General features: G+C 39.1%; 1 protein-coding gene across 1 annotated transcript in view; it reads right to left on the bottom strand.

Moving 5' to 3' along the window:
- Positions 1 to 913: 913 nt before the first annotated feature.
- pcf11 (PCF11 cleavage and polyadenylation factor subunit) overlaps positions 914 to 15,922 on the bottom strand; it is a 40,934-nt gene continuing 25,925 nt past the window's right edge. Inside the window, exons 8-16 of the mRNA XM_041199758.1 lie at positions 14,015 to 15,735; positions 13,372 to 13,474; positions 11,571 to 11,687; positions 11,338 to 11,458; positions 8,597 to 8,780; positions 7,202 to 7,357; positions 3,370 to 3,462; positions 2,165 to 2,200; positions 914 to 1,892 (exon numbers count right to left, since the gene is read on the bottom strand). Coding sequence (XP_041055692.1) covers positions 1,680 to 1,892; positions 2,165 to 2,200; positions 3,370 to 3,462; positions 7,202 to 7,357; positions 8,597 to 8,780; positions 11,338 to 11,458; positions 11,571 to 11,687; positions 13,372 to 13,474; positions 14,015 to 15,735 — 2,744 coding nt within the window. The 3' untranslated portion in view covers positions 914 to 1,679. The remainder of the gene's footprint in view (positions 1,893 to 2,164; positions 2,201 to 3,369; positions 3,463 to 7,201; positions 7,358 to 8,596; positions 8,781 to 11,337; positions 11,459 to 11,570; positions 11,688 to 13,371; positions 13,475 to 14,014; positions 15,736 to 15,922) is intronic.

The following is a 15,922-nucleotide window of genomic DNA, read 5'->3' as shown; positions in this document are numbered from 1 at the left end:
AAAGATATATTGGCCTGGAAATGAGTGCAGCTCAAACTTGAGATTACATTACCCAGGCTTGTTCTCTGGAATGTAGAAAGTTAATAGGAACCTGAGAGTTTTGTTTTAGGATTTTGAAAGAAATCAGGATGGATAGAAACGTTTCCATTGGTGGACGAGTCTAGGACAAGGGAACATAACATAAATCAGAGGCAGGCCAGCGAAGTTAGCAAAGTTAATCACACAAACGGTGGCAACTTTAGTAGTTGCTAACTCAATTAATAACTAAAACAAAATTTAGATTTTCAGCATCTGCAGTTCTTTGTTTTTATCAATTAATAACTATATTGCTGGAAGAAAATGTTCTGTTGAAGCTTTTCATCTTGCACTCATGAGGACAATTCTCAAGAATACAATGTAAGGGAAAACAACAAATTTATACTGTATGAGAGTGCTGATTGGTTGGCAAGTAGACTCTGATTAGTAGAGGCTTTGCCCAATCAGCACAATATAAATTGTTTTCCCTTACATTGTATTCTTGCAAATTGTCCTGAGTGCAACATGAAAAGCTTGGACAAAACATTTTTTCTTTCAGCAATAAATATATTTGCGAACGGATATATTTTTGCTAGCCAAAGCAGGTGTACAGATCAGCCATTATCTTACTAAATGGCAGCATAGACTCTAGGGACTGGAAGTTTACTCTTGTTCCCATGCAACACACCAATTCAAGTTTCAAGCAGAAGACAGTTTATTTTTAATTTTCCAAATGATTAAATTTAGTCAATACCAGAATTAAAATGCACAGCAGTTGGAATGCTGTGCAAAATGCTGCCTGGTAATCAAGTAAACATTCCAAGAAAATATACCATAAATGCATATTAACTTTAATGTTGCTCAGATTGAGAATTACAGAAATGAAAACAAAGATATATTTTGTGCAGACGGTTTATTTAGTTTAGTACATACAAGGTTAACTTCTAATGGTTTCAACACTGCATTGTTTTCAGGTGCATAGATCGTTTTGCTGTATGAAGATTTACTAACTTATCAAAACAACTACTAATGCAGGAATCCACATGAAAAACAAAATAACTTTTATGTCAGGTAAATATCAAGTTTTATTTCTATTTTCAATAGTTTAGATCCTGTAGTTTTAACAAATTTTATTTCCTAAATAAACCGAAGTATTAATTTCCATTGCACCATAAATATTTAAAAAAAATTAACTTAAATACTTTCCATCAACTGTACACAAAACATATTTCAAAAATATTTTATTGTTTTTAGAATTTACATTCTTACAAAAGTAACATTTTCATTCCCCAAGTGCATTCACTCATTGGCAGCACTCTCACAGTAATACACACCTGAACTGCACATGCAGTTGAACATACAAATACCAAAATGTATTCAATATAACTTCTGCTGAGATCCCTGCCTCAAATAATAAAATATAAACAAAAGGGGAGAAGTTCAAATTTGACATGTTCCTTGAAGGTAGCATGTACTATTGCTGCTTTGCATGTTTCCCAATGATTTCAACTTAGCAAGAGGTAGTATCACTTCATGTCATACAATAGTCACCCTCATACAAAAGGATACATCAAATCCAACCATTCATCTTGAATCTGCTTCTTCTTGTAATACTAAAGTTTGTAATGGTCAACAAAAAATCATTTTCTTCATCAAAGGAAGACCTAGACTGTTTCCATTTTCACAGTTGCAGCATCTTTTTCAGTTTTATTATCATCTGTCAACACACAGCTCCCTTCATTCTCAGTATCTTTACAGCTGTTAGTAGGATCTGGGGTCTTGCAACTACTATCCAATTGCTCCTGTTTAATAACTGAATGTAGTGGATTTTCTATAGGAGCTTCACTCGGAGATGGAGTTGAATCTGTAAATGAAGCCTGAAAAAGGCAACGAGAAAAAAAAATGTAAAAGCAATTTTCATAAATATTTCATAAAGTGATAGTAAAATTTACTTTTAGCTGAAGTTTATATTCTTAAAAGTAACTACATATTGTTCCTATAATGTACAACATCCCACAGAACTACTGCAGGGTTTTTCTGAAAATAGCACAAAATCCAATCTAACTGTACTTTGACATATGAGTAATATTTCAATATATTGGTGTTCAATAGTTATATTTGGTAAAATGTAACTTGGTTTTATACTCACATTTTTGTAATCTTCATAACATGCTGGGTGATATGTCTAAAAGGAAAGACATCATGTTATTGATATCAGCTCACATTTCAAAGATTAAAGTAATTAGTGACAATTTCTGTGCTGTTAAATAGATTTAAAATTATTCTGCTTCGTCAAAATAAACCAGGTTAGAAGAACACCATAGCTTAGCATCTGAAATTAATATAGATGAGCTGAATCTTGCTAGAAAAGTAATAGTATAATAATGACAAACGGTTTAATGTGCAAATCACTCAAGGGATTAAGAGGCGAATCTCCAGAACCTGCTGGTTGTTTTACAATGCTCCACCATTTATTTTGCACGAAAGGTATCTTGCCCTTACCCTCCTTGTTATTTTTAAGACCTTGTTAGATTTGTACTGTGTCATTAAACTCACCAGGATGTTAAATTTTGTAATTAACAGTACAAGTACTTTTTAACATAATTATTAACAGTGCCAATCAAACTTTCTGGCCTAGAAATTAAATAATTTAAACTGTGGCATCTCCTCAGATGGAAAAAAAGGTTTTTTTTAAACGAAATATTTTTTCCTCTCTTTCCCCCTTCAATTGAATCTTTCTTGCCCTCTTTCTGTACCCGATTTGGCTCTAATTCATCTGCCCTAACACACCCTCAGCGGTTTTTCTTTTCTCTCAATCCTTAAATCTTAGCTTGCACTTCTAGCAATTTCTGATACAAAAATAAATTTGAGCTGAGATGTGCTGAAATGATGCGAGATACCCTGCTTCACAAATGCTGGCCTAATGTCATCAGTTACAGGTAACTAATATATAGCAGTTGCCTTGGGTAAGCAAGCTAATCATACTAACTTAAAAAATGGTTTATTGGAAACACAATGATTTTTCAACACAACTACAGTAGAACAGGAGGATAGAAGATTTTAACTATGTTGCATATTCTGGTCATTTATACTGGCTGACATGTCTGCTTACACTTAGTGTAAGTAAACTGGAAGTTGTAAACAGCACAATATAAATGCAATATCTTTCTTTACAATTGCCCATTATTGACCATAATAATTCATCAGATTAACCACTCGAGTTTTGAGAATGTGGCCTCAGCCAAATTATTATTTCAAATGGCAAATTGTGTCAATGGCTGCACACAATAATTTCTACATTTTTTATACATCCTACTGAGCAAAACATTTAATTATTGGGCTCACTGTACTTACTCTATTATCCACACGAACCGCATTTTTCAGATGCCACTCTTCCTCATCCTCATCCCAGTACTGCTCAAAAGCCTCTTGACAAATTTCACAGACCTGCCAGATGAAATTACAATGTTTTTGATAAACTTAGGGCAAGTTTTTTTTTGATAAAGTTTAATATAGTATTTTACTAGCAAATACAATGCAGCACACTTCTGATTTAGGATACAGTAAACTTCCAAAAAGCTTCTGATGTATGCTTTTCTCAATACTGAAGAGGAAGACTCCAATGGCACTGCAATTTTCTTCCTACTTTCCTCACTGAAGGGATGGACTAGTAAATTGCAAGTGGACCTCTGCAAATAACATTTGATTTGTACACTTAAGTACTTTTAGCCCCTTTGAGTTTTCATAATTCATACTTGGTTACAATGTGATCAAAGATGTATGCATGAATTCCTGATACAAACACTTTCCAGGACGTTGCTCATTACAGCATCAGCATTATGTACTTGAGAATAGTGTATTTTCTTGGATACCCGACTTGTTTACACCAAATCCAGCATGCGTAACCTCAGATGTAGTTGGGTGTAGGTTGGAGGTAAGCTGGCAAGTCCAAAATACACCTGAAGACTTGAGTGAGAGCAGGGGAGAAAGGGAATAGCTGGAAACAAGACAAAAGCAGAGACCTGGTGTAGCAAAAGATAAAAAGCTGCTGTTCCGTAAAAGGGGAAATGGCAGCACTGGAAAAAGCAAAAAATGTGGTTAAGATGGCAGCCAAGTCGAAGAAAACAACAACAATCATCAGTTTGTTTGACCTGGATGTCGCCTAGCATTGCAAACAAGATGATCTGTTTGGGATCACAGTACATTGCAGAGGTTGATGTCTGTGGGGGAGCCCATGCCCCTTCCTTAGCCTGCAGGAAATATTTAACCATTGTGTTCCCCGAACCTTCATGTGTGGGTCATTCCTCATTACTGTGCTCAAGGATTGTACTCATATCCCTCCTGCCATCTTGTCCTACCCACGCATAAATGTATGAGCAAATAATCCAGAAGTTGCTATCAGAGATGCCCTATTTTTCTACAACTTGCGTTGTTGCAGTACTTGCTGAAATACTGTGCACTGAAATGACTGCAATGGCATGAACTTGGTTTTCTGACCACTAGTTAGTTCCATACGAGAAATTATTGAAAACTTACTAAGCCTGGCCTTTCTTACTTAATGCCCTGCTTACAATCTTGTGTGTCAAAGTTATAACAAAAGACTCTGCCCAGTCTTTACTGCAGGACGAGGCCCACAACTCTCTGGAAACTCAAGACATCACATTTGAATACACTCAAGTTGAAGCCTTAGAGATCCTGGGAGATGTGATCTAATCTATTAGCAGATGCAACTATTTTATAGATATTCCTGAAAATTTGATCATGTGCCATTCAATCATATGGCATTTGTCCGTCATTTTCAAACGTTATTGCATTTACTGTGGTTGAACATCTTGGTATCACCAAGCCCAGAAGACTGTTTTGCAACAAGACAAATTTATAAGTCAAAGAACACAGAGAAGATTTAATAAGTGATGTTTCTACATTATCAACTGCAATGAGAAACACTAATTGAATTGTAACTTCTGAAGTTTTAGTAATTTTGATTGACAATACAAGCAAATTAAAGGTAGTTTCTATAGGCTTAATAAGTCAGGTTTAAACCTCATATAAACATTCAGTTCACTGGCTTGCACAGCAAGTTGAAACACAGTTTCAGAGATGAGGGGTTCAATTTTCAGGGAGAAGCTGACCAACTCCCATAGAACAACTTGTACAACAACACATCACAGTTTGACAGGAACACTCCCTCCTAGGAGGAACCAATCACCCATTTCAGTAGATGGGAGGACTGGGGATCCTAAAAAGATGTAGGAGGAAAATGGCCACTGCAGGTCTGTCTGCACCATATGCAACTCTGCCAGGCATCAAGGTGAAGCCAGGATATTTGATAGTGGAAAGCAAGGTCCAGCAGTAGTTAATATCGGCACCAGAGCTGGCAGAATCAATTTTCTGGGATCCTGCTCTAAAAAGGATGCAGGATGAGCAACAGATTCATGATGGCATTGAAGACCATCTCAGAGACAGAGAGCAAAAATCACAAGTTGAATCTTTTTTCACTTCTAATATCCAAGGATTCAAAACAAAACACAACTGCGGGATACCATGCGCCTTCTAGCGACAGAAAGGTCAGATAATGCTTTTACAAGACAGACAAGTGCAGAAAAACCACTGTGATATGAAATCCAGTACTCCCAAGACATTTCCATTCCTTGGTTTCACGTTTCAAAGTCTACTTGCAACTATGCCTCCTTAAGTAGATCTCTCCAAGTGCATCTTGAAGGAGCAGGGTGGCTAGTCTATACACTCTAATGGAAGGATATCTCCTAATTTTCTGTCCTTTGATGTAGCCTTCACCTACCATCTTGCCATTTCCTCTTGCTCCTCTTCTTTCATCACAGGGAAACATACATGGTTAGAGCAAATTCTATGGTAAAGGTTCATGATGAAATGATTGGAATAAAAATGTTACCCCTGCCTGAAATTGTTAGGTTAAGGAAAAACAATCAGAAAAAGACAGTAATAGATTTAACTAGAGCCTGTTGACCTCTACCACTTCCAGATTTGTAGGAAACTTAGTTTCTATCGGCTTAATAAGTCAGGTTTACTTCTCATATAAACAACAGTATTTTTGGGGCAGCCTGTTTTGCTCTCATTTTTCTGTCATTTACATGCCGATCTTTGGGATGGCACAACCACTCTCATGGTTCTACCAGAATTTAGCACATATTTTAGAACAGGCATAACTGCGGCATATCCAACTTTCCTCTACATTTAGTATAGTGTTAGACCAATCCACTGACCAAATACAGTCAAATGCCATCTTATACCAAGCACACAATACCAGTTTGAACTACGGGTTTAACTCCCAATGAGTCTAAGCAAGTACAGGTGAAATTGTGCATTTTCTGAAAAACGGGTATCTAAGTAATGGCTAAGTTGCAGCCCTTTAAATATACTGGGTCTAAAATAAAAGCCTCAGCTCTGAAAGAAAGGCCATGCTGATCGATACAGTGCACAGAAAAGTGGTCTCAAAAATGCACAGAAAAGTGGTCTCAAAAATACCAAAGATTATCTTTCAAGACAGGATGGAGAACAAGCAAATTAGAAAGAAAAGCAATAGAGATTAATTTGAGTACTTCCAAATCATCAAGTTTGAAACTCTAATTCCTGCCATTTACTATAATCCATATCTGGGAAATATCAATTGCAGGAAACAATGTTGTAACCAAAATGGCTACCTTATCGGAAAGGACAAAATTTGATGACTTTCATATGAATTCAAGTAAAACATTGTGTTATTCAGGGAATCTGCTAAAATTATAATATAGGGAGATGGTGGCAAATGGTAATTGGCTGGAATTGTAATCCAGAGGCCCAGGCTCATGCTCTGGGGGCACAGGTTCAAATCTTATCATGGCAGCTGGTGGAATTTAAATTGTACTAAGAAATCTGGAATATAAAGCTAGACTCAGTAATGGTGATCATGACAACTGTTGATTGTTGTAGAAACCCATCTGGTTCACTTATGTCCTTTAGGAAAGGAAATCTGCCAGTCTGGTCTACATGTGATTCCCAACCCAATACAATGTGGTTGACCCTTAACTGCTGTCTGAAATGGCCTAGCAAGCCACACAGTTCAAGAGCAACAAATGCTGACCTTGCCAGTGACACTGACAACCTGTGAAAGAATAAAGAAGAAAAAGCATAAAGAACATGATCAGATGCACTTCCATAACAAACCTACCTCATGTACTCCAGCCGGCCCAGCAGGGACACTTTGGAATTCCTTTTCCTTTGCAGCTTCTTGTGTTCTCTGTACAACTTCTTCATGGACCTTCTCAAAGAACTGACTCTTTGCACGTTCTTCCAGGTCAGCAATTTCCTCAAATTCTATCCAGTCCTGGCAATATGCAAACATAAAATGCTTCAGAAACCAAACATTTTGTCAACTTTTCTGCCATTTTTAAAAACTAGAACCATTTCTTACTATTTAATGTTCATGAATAGAATATATGCCAATCTTCTTAAAGGAAACATCGCCAAACACTGATAAAACTGAATATTGATCAAAATTAAGCCCCCAAGGCAGCTAAATTCAGGCAGATAAACATACCAGCTAGATTATCTGATCTTGAGTATTCAAAACAACACACTGCTGTAAACGCAATTATTTTAGTTATGTATTTTAAATTTTCAGTGGGTAGAATGGTCCAAGTATTCCACTGGAAGATGGATTAAATAGAGGGGTTCACCTACACTACATGCACTCAGGACAGTTAGAGAGCCTCAGTGTTTGCTAATATTTTTAACATTGCACCTAAAATCACCTCTTCATTGATACCCTAATGTTTTTGTGAAAAGCTGAAAATTAAAGAAATATTTCCTTGGAAAATGTAACTGAGGAGCAACAAGTCAGGATATTGAAAACTGTTGAGATTAGTCCATTAGAGCTCAGTGACTAGACCAACTGAAAAAGAACTGGAGAGAAATGAAGGGCTGCAAATCAAACTGATCTCTTCATGACAGGGATCAAAGCTTGCAGCACTTTGAATCAGGCCTCCTTAAAATAACATGGCCACTGACTTGGCCTTCACAAAAAATCAGGTGGCACTCTAAAGCAGCTTTCAAGTAAAACTGGGAGGCAATCTGAGGCAGCGTGCATTGTAATCTGAGCAAATTGACTAAATCAATCCCACCATAAGAAAACTAACCTGGGCTTTCAGCCTTCCATGCAGATCATTGAAATCAGACACCTGACCCCGCAAGCTTCCACTGATCATTTAAATCGGCACTGGTACTCATTTCCCCCTTTCTATCAAAATAGGCCCCTGAACCCACGAGTAGTGCTCCCCACCACAGTCCACTGAACAATAAAATTGGGGGTATTGTCACTGAACCCCATCCACCCAAGAAAATTACAACCCCTTTTGCCTCCCCTCTGTTAATACAAGATTTTTTTTGTATCTTTTCTGATCTAATCCCCATTGCTTCCCCATTTTACCCTCTCATCACATCTTCCTTTCCTTATTCAACTTTGTTTGACCCGAATAGTTTACAGGGCACTGACTCATGCTAAATGTCACAGATCAACTAGCATAAAAATTTTGTGCTAGAAGTTTTATACATTCAACAAACTTACAGTTAAACTGTAGTACCACTTTCTGTAAGTCACTTTCTTAGTGATGTCCTTTTCCATTCTGTTCATACGATAATGCCAGTCTAAGTGATCCGCATAAACATCAGTTTGCGAAGCTGTGAACCTCATTCCACAGGAATAACACTGAATACCTGTGTATAGTCGACTGATGACACCATCATATCTCCTGTTTTTAAGAGAAATCAATAATAAGCGTAATGTTCAATAATTATATAAAACACCTTACTCTATTTTATAAATGGAACATTTATTATAAAGGCCTTTCACCAATGTGGTCGGAGCCACAAAATGCTCAAGATGATTCCTTAATAGGCTGGCGACTGCATCAACATCCTCAAGCTCCTCTCAGCAAATCACAGACACATGTTGGCTTTGTTCAACAGACTGAATCAAAAAATTTTTTTAGTATAAAAGATATATCCGTTACCTATTTCTGCCACTTTCCAAGTCCAAAAGGTGAAGCAGAATGGCTAATTTTTTTTTTACTAACTCTGAATGCAGTTAACCCTCACATACCAACGAATAGGTTGATCTCCTATTTGTTTTGAAAGAGAGACTGGGATTCTCCAAGTTCGCTAGGCCTAAAGGAGAAGCACGGGAGTGTGTACATGGAGTTGAATTACATTTAACAAATACATTTCAACCAATCTAGAGACTCTGACGCTATAGAAGTGCAACCAACTGTGAACATGCAAGTCTTCCTACACTGGTTGAAATTCAAAGTAAACCAGTCCAGCTCCTATATCCTCAACATTGTCGATGCATAATTCTTCTGCCAACTCAAGAAAGCCAGTCCTACGTATAGTTTCCTAAAAAAAAAATCTCCAATCATATGGAAAATTGCACAAAATTTCACAGATTCCTCTCCAAAAGTAGTGTCAAACACAACTATAAAAGCATCTTCTTTTTCGGTTCTTCAACTACGGAAACTGAACTTGTTTTGAAGTACCCACTGAAGCAATTATGAAGGTATGGAAGCACAAACATTATACAAAATTATCTTGCAGACAATATTGAGAGAAAAATACTTTGCATGTTGGCCCATGATATTTAACAGCATGAAAGGAAACAACCATTGTTTATTCCATATAATTTTTAACAGCTAGTGAACACCTCAGGTTTCAAGTGAACATTGTTGACTAGTATTTTTTGTACAATTACGTGATCAATTCTATGACATACAGTAAAGCCACTGATTTTTAAAGGATTTGCTTTTAATGAAGCTCAAAACTCACAGCAGTCTCAGCTCAAAAACAGGCTGTGCACGTGAAAATAATTTGATATCAGTGACTAGCACAACTACATTTCAAGAATGACTTTCAAAATCTGGACATCTTAAAACCAGGACTGGCATCAATTAAACTGAAGGTGAATTGATCACAATGCAGGCCTCGAATAATCAACTTATGTGAAAAAATATACACTTCAGCCGAGTGTGTTTAGGAGCAAAAAAATCAACACTGCTATAGGAAAAAAAGAGTCAGACTTAATTAGATAGCTTTTTCAAAAAGTTGGCACAGGTTATGACAGGCTGAATGCCCTTCTGTGCTGCATGATTCCATGGAGCAGAAATTTTAGCTCGGCATGCGGTCACACAACCGACCTGATCAGATGCAAAATCGCACAAGATGTCAGGTGAGCATCCCGACATCATCCTGCGCTCACGTGATATTTCGGTCGACGGGCGCACGCACAAGTAGGAAGCGTACCCTCTTGACAATTAAGAGGCCAATTAAGGTAATTAAATGTACAATTGTCTATCTTTTATCAACCTTACAGTGGTGGACGGGCGAATCGGCCAGGCATTTTTCATGAAACCTCATCCCCGGGCAGGATGAGATTTTCGCTATTAAATGAAAGAAAAAGAAAAATCTATGGACAGCATTTTTATAATGTATATGTTCAGGTGACTGTGATACTTGCACATTTTTTTCCTGATATTAAAAACTTTTATTTTAATGCTTTTGAGGTCTTCAGCTCCCTGAGGGAGTTCTCTGCCATCTGGGAGCTGTCAGCGCTTGCGCCCACACTGACGTCAGCATCCACTCTCTTCCCACCCCCACCCTGGCAGCACTGAGCTTCTCAGCGTGCATTTCACACTGGTTGGCTGTTAATTGGCCAGCCAGCATGAAGTTGCAGTTGGCGGTCCACTCCCCAGCACATCCCTGGGCCCGCCAATCGCGCCTACCCACCGACCTAAAAATTCAGGCCATGCAGTGAGCACTAATTGCTGTGAATGTAAAAACTTCAAAATTTAAAAAACTTAATGATTTACAAAGAAAGCTATCTGGAAATAAATAATGTGAAAGGCAAGTGAAACTCTACAAGGTAAATTTTTTCCTAGTATATACTAACAATGCTGTTCACTGCAGAAAAGTAACTAAGATTTATTTCCAGAACAAGCTCCGGATTTAGTGAGCAGGCAAAAATCTCATAACTGGTATCACCAATCTCAAAGAAGCATTTTGTTTCCCAGTGTTCTGCACCTATCCCTTTCAATTACCTATTCAGTAAACAATTAAGGAAAAATAGAATGTGAAGTATCGTTGATTTAAAGGAATCAATTTTAACATATAGTTAAGTATGCCTATTTTTATACTTGATCTGTCAAGGCCTGCACCGCTTTGACTAGAATGCCTTCAGCTTGATAGTAACTGGTCTCAAGATTTACAGTCCTTATAAATGCTGAGTTCAAATTCTAGAATTAGTTATAAATTACTTACTGCTTCAATTCCTCAATTTGAAAGCCAGTAAGATCTGGAATGTTTTCCTCATTTTCTTCCTCCTCATCATCATCAATTAAAGCTTGAGCCTGAGGATCGCCTTCTGGAAACACTTCAGACTCTAAATTCATTAAAACAAAACAATGAAGTTATACTTTGATTTAGGTTTTCTGAAGAAAACTGCAGAAACAAAACGAATCATTTAAAAAAATGTTTCTATAAAAAAAACTTACGTGCTTGGACAGATTCTACTGGATTTGGCTTTAGAATTCCAGTTGAAAGCAGCTTGGAAAACAGCTCATTAACATCCAGCTGTCCCAAATGATTATCCAAAGGTGCAAAAGATGGTCCTGTGATGTTATAACACTTGATTACACAACAGATAAAATAAGTCAAAGCTCTCAACTAAATGGGTTAAGGCACCTAACTTGGCAGCAAACAAAATTCAAAAAGACCTCCGCAGATGGATGTCTGCATGAATTTGTCAGCACCAACAAGTTATTTGCCATTTCAAATCCAAGGCTTCACACTATAAAGCTAATATTATTAGACAGTTCTTGGATAACACGCTGGTTTAATGCAACATTATAGAATTACTTTTTGAAGGCAAACACCTTTCTCACTATTGTTGTAAAAATTACATTCTGAAAGTTCCTAACCATAAAATAGCAGTACCAGAAGAGATAGATCATAAGTCATAGTTTGCATATTTTTAAAGCCCATGAACCCTGGGGCTGTAAGGTATCAGACATTATTTCCCTCAGCGCTTCCATCCCTAATTAGCTCTGCCTTGAATGGAGGTCCAACCAGTCACCATCCACCAAAGCTCTTCAGTGCCTGTAGAACTTATTCTTGCATTGAACACTGATCAACCTAGGGCTTAGAACTAGGCAGTTTTAAGCATGGCTGTAAACAGGGGAGCGATGAAAGTTGGGGATGTGCAAAAGGCCAGAATAGGAAGAATGCTGGGATCTCAGAAGATTGCAAGGGGCATGGTTAAAGAAATTGGGAAGCGCAAGGCCACACAAGAATTAGAAAACAAGGATGAGCATTTTCAAATTGCGCTGTAGGTCAGTGACTCTAGGGATGATGGGTGAACAAAACTTTGCAGTAAGTTTTGGATGAGCCCAAGTTTACAGAGTGTTTAAGGTACGAAGCTGGCCAGGAAAGAAATGCAATGGTTGAGTTTGGATGAGAGTTTCAGCAAGCTGAGGTGGGAGGAGACTACTTAGGCAGTCTTGGTGAAGGAGAGGATTTGGGGTTAATGTTAAGCTGAGGATCAAAGAGGATGCCACAGTTGCAAATGGACAGTTTCAAACAATGGCTAGGAGGAATGATACAGTCAGTGGCAAGGAAATGGAGTTTGTGGTGGGGACAGAGGATAATGCTCTTTCTTCCCAATATTTAATTGGAGGAAACTTCTGAATATCAGACAAGCATGAGACATCAGTGACAGTGGAAGAGTCAAAAGTTGAGGGTAGTCAATCTATATTTGGCTGTGACATTTTTTACCATGTTGCAGAGAAGCAGCATCTAGATGAGAATTCAGAACGATGCAAGGATGGATCTTTGGAAGATTTCATAGGTAATGACATGGGAGATGGAAGATAAGCCATTGCAGGTGATCTTCCAGCTACAACTGGATAGATATGAAAAAAGCCAGTCAATGGCAGTTGGACAACAGAAGAGATGTTGAGGGAAGATGATGTAGTCAACCATTAAAGGCTGCAGATAACTCGAGAAGGATGAGGATAGCTTGCTACACGTGCATAAGGTGTAATTTGTGGTTTTGATAAGGACAGTTTCAGTACAATGGAAGAGGAGGAAACTTGAATGGAGGGGCTCAAACATGGAGTTATCGGAAAGAGGCATATGGATTTAGGAGGTGACAAGACATTTGGAGAGGTAAGAGACTTTTGGAGATGGGGCATAGTTTGCCAATAAGACCTGGGTGCGACTTAATGTACATGAAATAAAGAGTAAAACAAATTACAAGAAATTCATCTGTCCAATTTATCGGCAGAAAATGCATACCTTGCTGAATCTGTGTAACTGGAACAGAAGATTGAGGGGGTATGAACTGCTGGCCTTGACTAAAAGGAGCCTGGTTTTGAGAAAAACCAGTCATGGCATTAACCTATGAAATAAAAAGTTCAGATAATGAAAATATCCAGAGATTACATCCCAAATTTATGCTCTTTCGCTTATCAAAGAGGCTAATGAGAAATTAATTTTCCACTTCAATTTCTACCCTTCTCTCCTGAAGACAATGGATACAATTCTAAAGGCAGCAGCAGCTCAGCGCCTCATTCAAAAGATGATTTTCACATTAGCCTCAATATTAAATTTCAGCATTGTTTTGACTTTAGAGTTTGTGAGATGTCCACACGTGAGCACCTTGCTATACAGGGGGAACCAGGTGTACAAACTGATTTTAACAGTACATAGTCAAGTGCCACTGAAACAATTATAATCACCTCAATGGCATCCCAAATTAAACCTACTGACAACCACAGTTCCGACTGCCACTGGGATCTTCTGACCTGTAGATCCTAGTAATACGAAAGGACATCTCAACCCATTCATATCTAAATTACTGGAGGCAAGTAACATTTTAAAAGCATTTTTTGACTTAAGACTTTTCCCCATTAAAAGGAATAAAAACGTTGATACTTACAGGCTGCAGTTGATGCATGTTTTCAGGTAATGATGCAGGAAGGTTACTGCTGTAAAACGTTCCACGTGCTGAATCATATTGGTCATTATTATGGGGTCCTGCCAACCGAGGCAGTGGTGTCTGACCATCAAAACAAGGACCAGCGGATCCATAGGCTGGGTTGGCCAATGTTGTTGCTCCATGTACGGCAGATTCATTATAATGAGATCCTTGAGGCATATTAAATCTGGGTCCAGACTGTCCATCAAATCTTCCCTGATATTGTGAACTTGGAGGATGACCATTGAACAAATGACCAGCAACACTGCATCTAGGATCAGGATGCATCGAAGCCCCTTCAAATTGTGGTCCACGAGAACTATCAAAATATGCACCAGGCTGTGTAGCAATAATGTCAAACCGAGTCCCAGCAGGACCATCAAAACGAATGGCAGGCTGCCCTGGGTGACTGCCTGAACCATCATAGTGTGCGCCAGGCTGTCCCAACTGTGGACTATCAAATCGCACAGTACACTGTGCTGGGTGACCACCTGGGCCTTCAAAATGTGCACTGGGCTGCCCTGGATGTGGACCATCAAATCGTGTGACAGGTTGCCCTAGGCGAGAACTTGGGCCATCAAAGCGGATACTGGGATGCCCAGGCTGAGGGCCATCAAAACGCAAACAGGGCTGCCCGAGACCATCTGGACTATCAAAGCGTGCACCAGATGGACGAGGATGTGGGCTATCAAAGTGTATGGCAGCTTGCCCGGGGTGTGGATCAAAGCGAGGGTGCCCTAGATGATTTCCAGGATTTTCTAACTGTGTGCCTGGCTGACCTGTGTGTGGGCCAAAGCGCGTGCCAGGGTGGCCAACTGGATTGTCAAAGTGACCACATGATTGCCCAGGATGTGAACCATCCATGCGAGTGCCAGGCTGTGGACCATCAAAGTGTACTCCAGGCTGCCCAGGGTGACCGCCTGGACTATCAAAGCATGTTCCAGGCTGCCCTGGGTGTGGACCATTAAACCGTGCCCCAAGCTGTCCCGGATGTGGGCCATCAAAACGCAGTCCAGGTTGCCCTGGGCGAGGACCATCAAAACGTGGCCCAGGCTGCCCTATACGAGGACTGTCAAAACGTGGCCCAGGCTGTCTTGGGCGAGAACTATCAAAACGCAATGCAGGCTGCCCAGAACGAGGGCCACATGGGCCATCAAAGCGTACACCTGGCTGCCCTATGTGTAAATTACCTGGACAATCAAAGCATGCACCAGGCTGTCCCCTGTGTGGGCCATCAAAGCACGAACCAGGCTGTCCAGAGTGGGCACCACTTAGACCATCAAAGTGTGCAGCAGGTTGCCTGGGAATACCCTCAATCCAATGACGAGGTTGCTCAGGGGGACTATCAATTGGTTGGATAACTGTTTCAGGGGATTCCTGCAACCTCATCCTAGATCCAGCAATGCAGCCATCACAACTCGGGGATCCATTTCGACTACGAAGCCATGCCCTGTCTGGTTCAACGGTGTCATCAGTTCTCAATTTTTCCAGATTTCTTGCAGACCCAGGTTTTCCTTGTCCTGGTCTATCGGTAACTTCTCTAAATCTCTGAGGCATTTCAAGTATCCCAGATCTTAGCCTTGAACTCTCAACTAATCCATTGCTTCTCTGTGGTGCATCATAGGCAGGTCTTTCCTCTGAATGACGGTCACAATGAGGTCTTGGTTCTTCTCTTTTTATGTCTGATAAAAACAAAGTACATTAAATTATTAATTTGGAGGGACTTGAACACTAACTCAAAGGACAAGATAGGATTCAGAGATCTGATGTAAAATATTCATAATAAAACACTATTTACTACTCTAATAAATCAATCATGATTTTATTGCAACCAGAAAATGGTTAATTCTATACATTTTAACATACAGG

The sequence above is a fragment of the Carcharodon carcharias genome, chromosome 11, assembly GCF_017639515.1.
Source record: "Carcharodon carcharias isolate sCarCar2 chromosome 11, sCarCar2.pri, whole genome shotgun sequence".
Lineage (NCBI taxonomy): Eukaryota > Metazoa > Chordata > Chondrichthyes > Lamniformes > Lamnidae > Carcharodon > Carcharodon carcharias.
The sequence above is the reverse complement of the archived record's forward strand: the minus strand, read 5'-3'. Positions and strand labels throughout refer to the sequence as shown.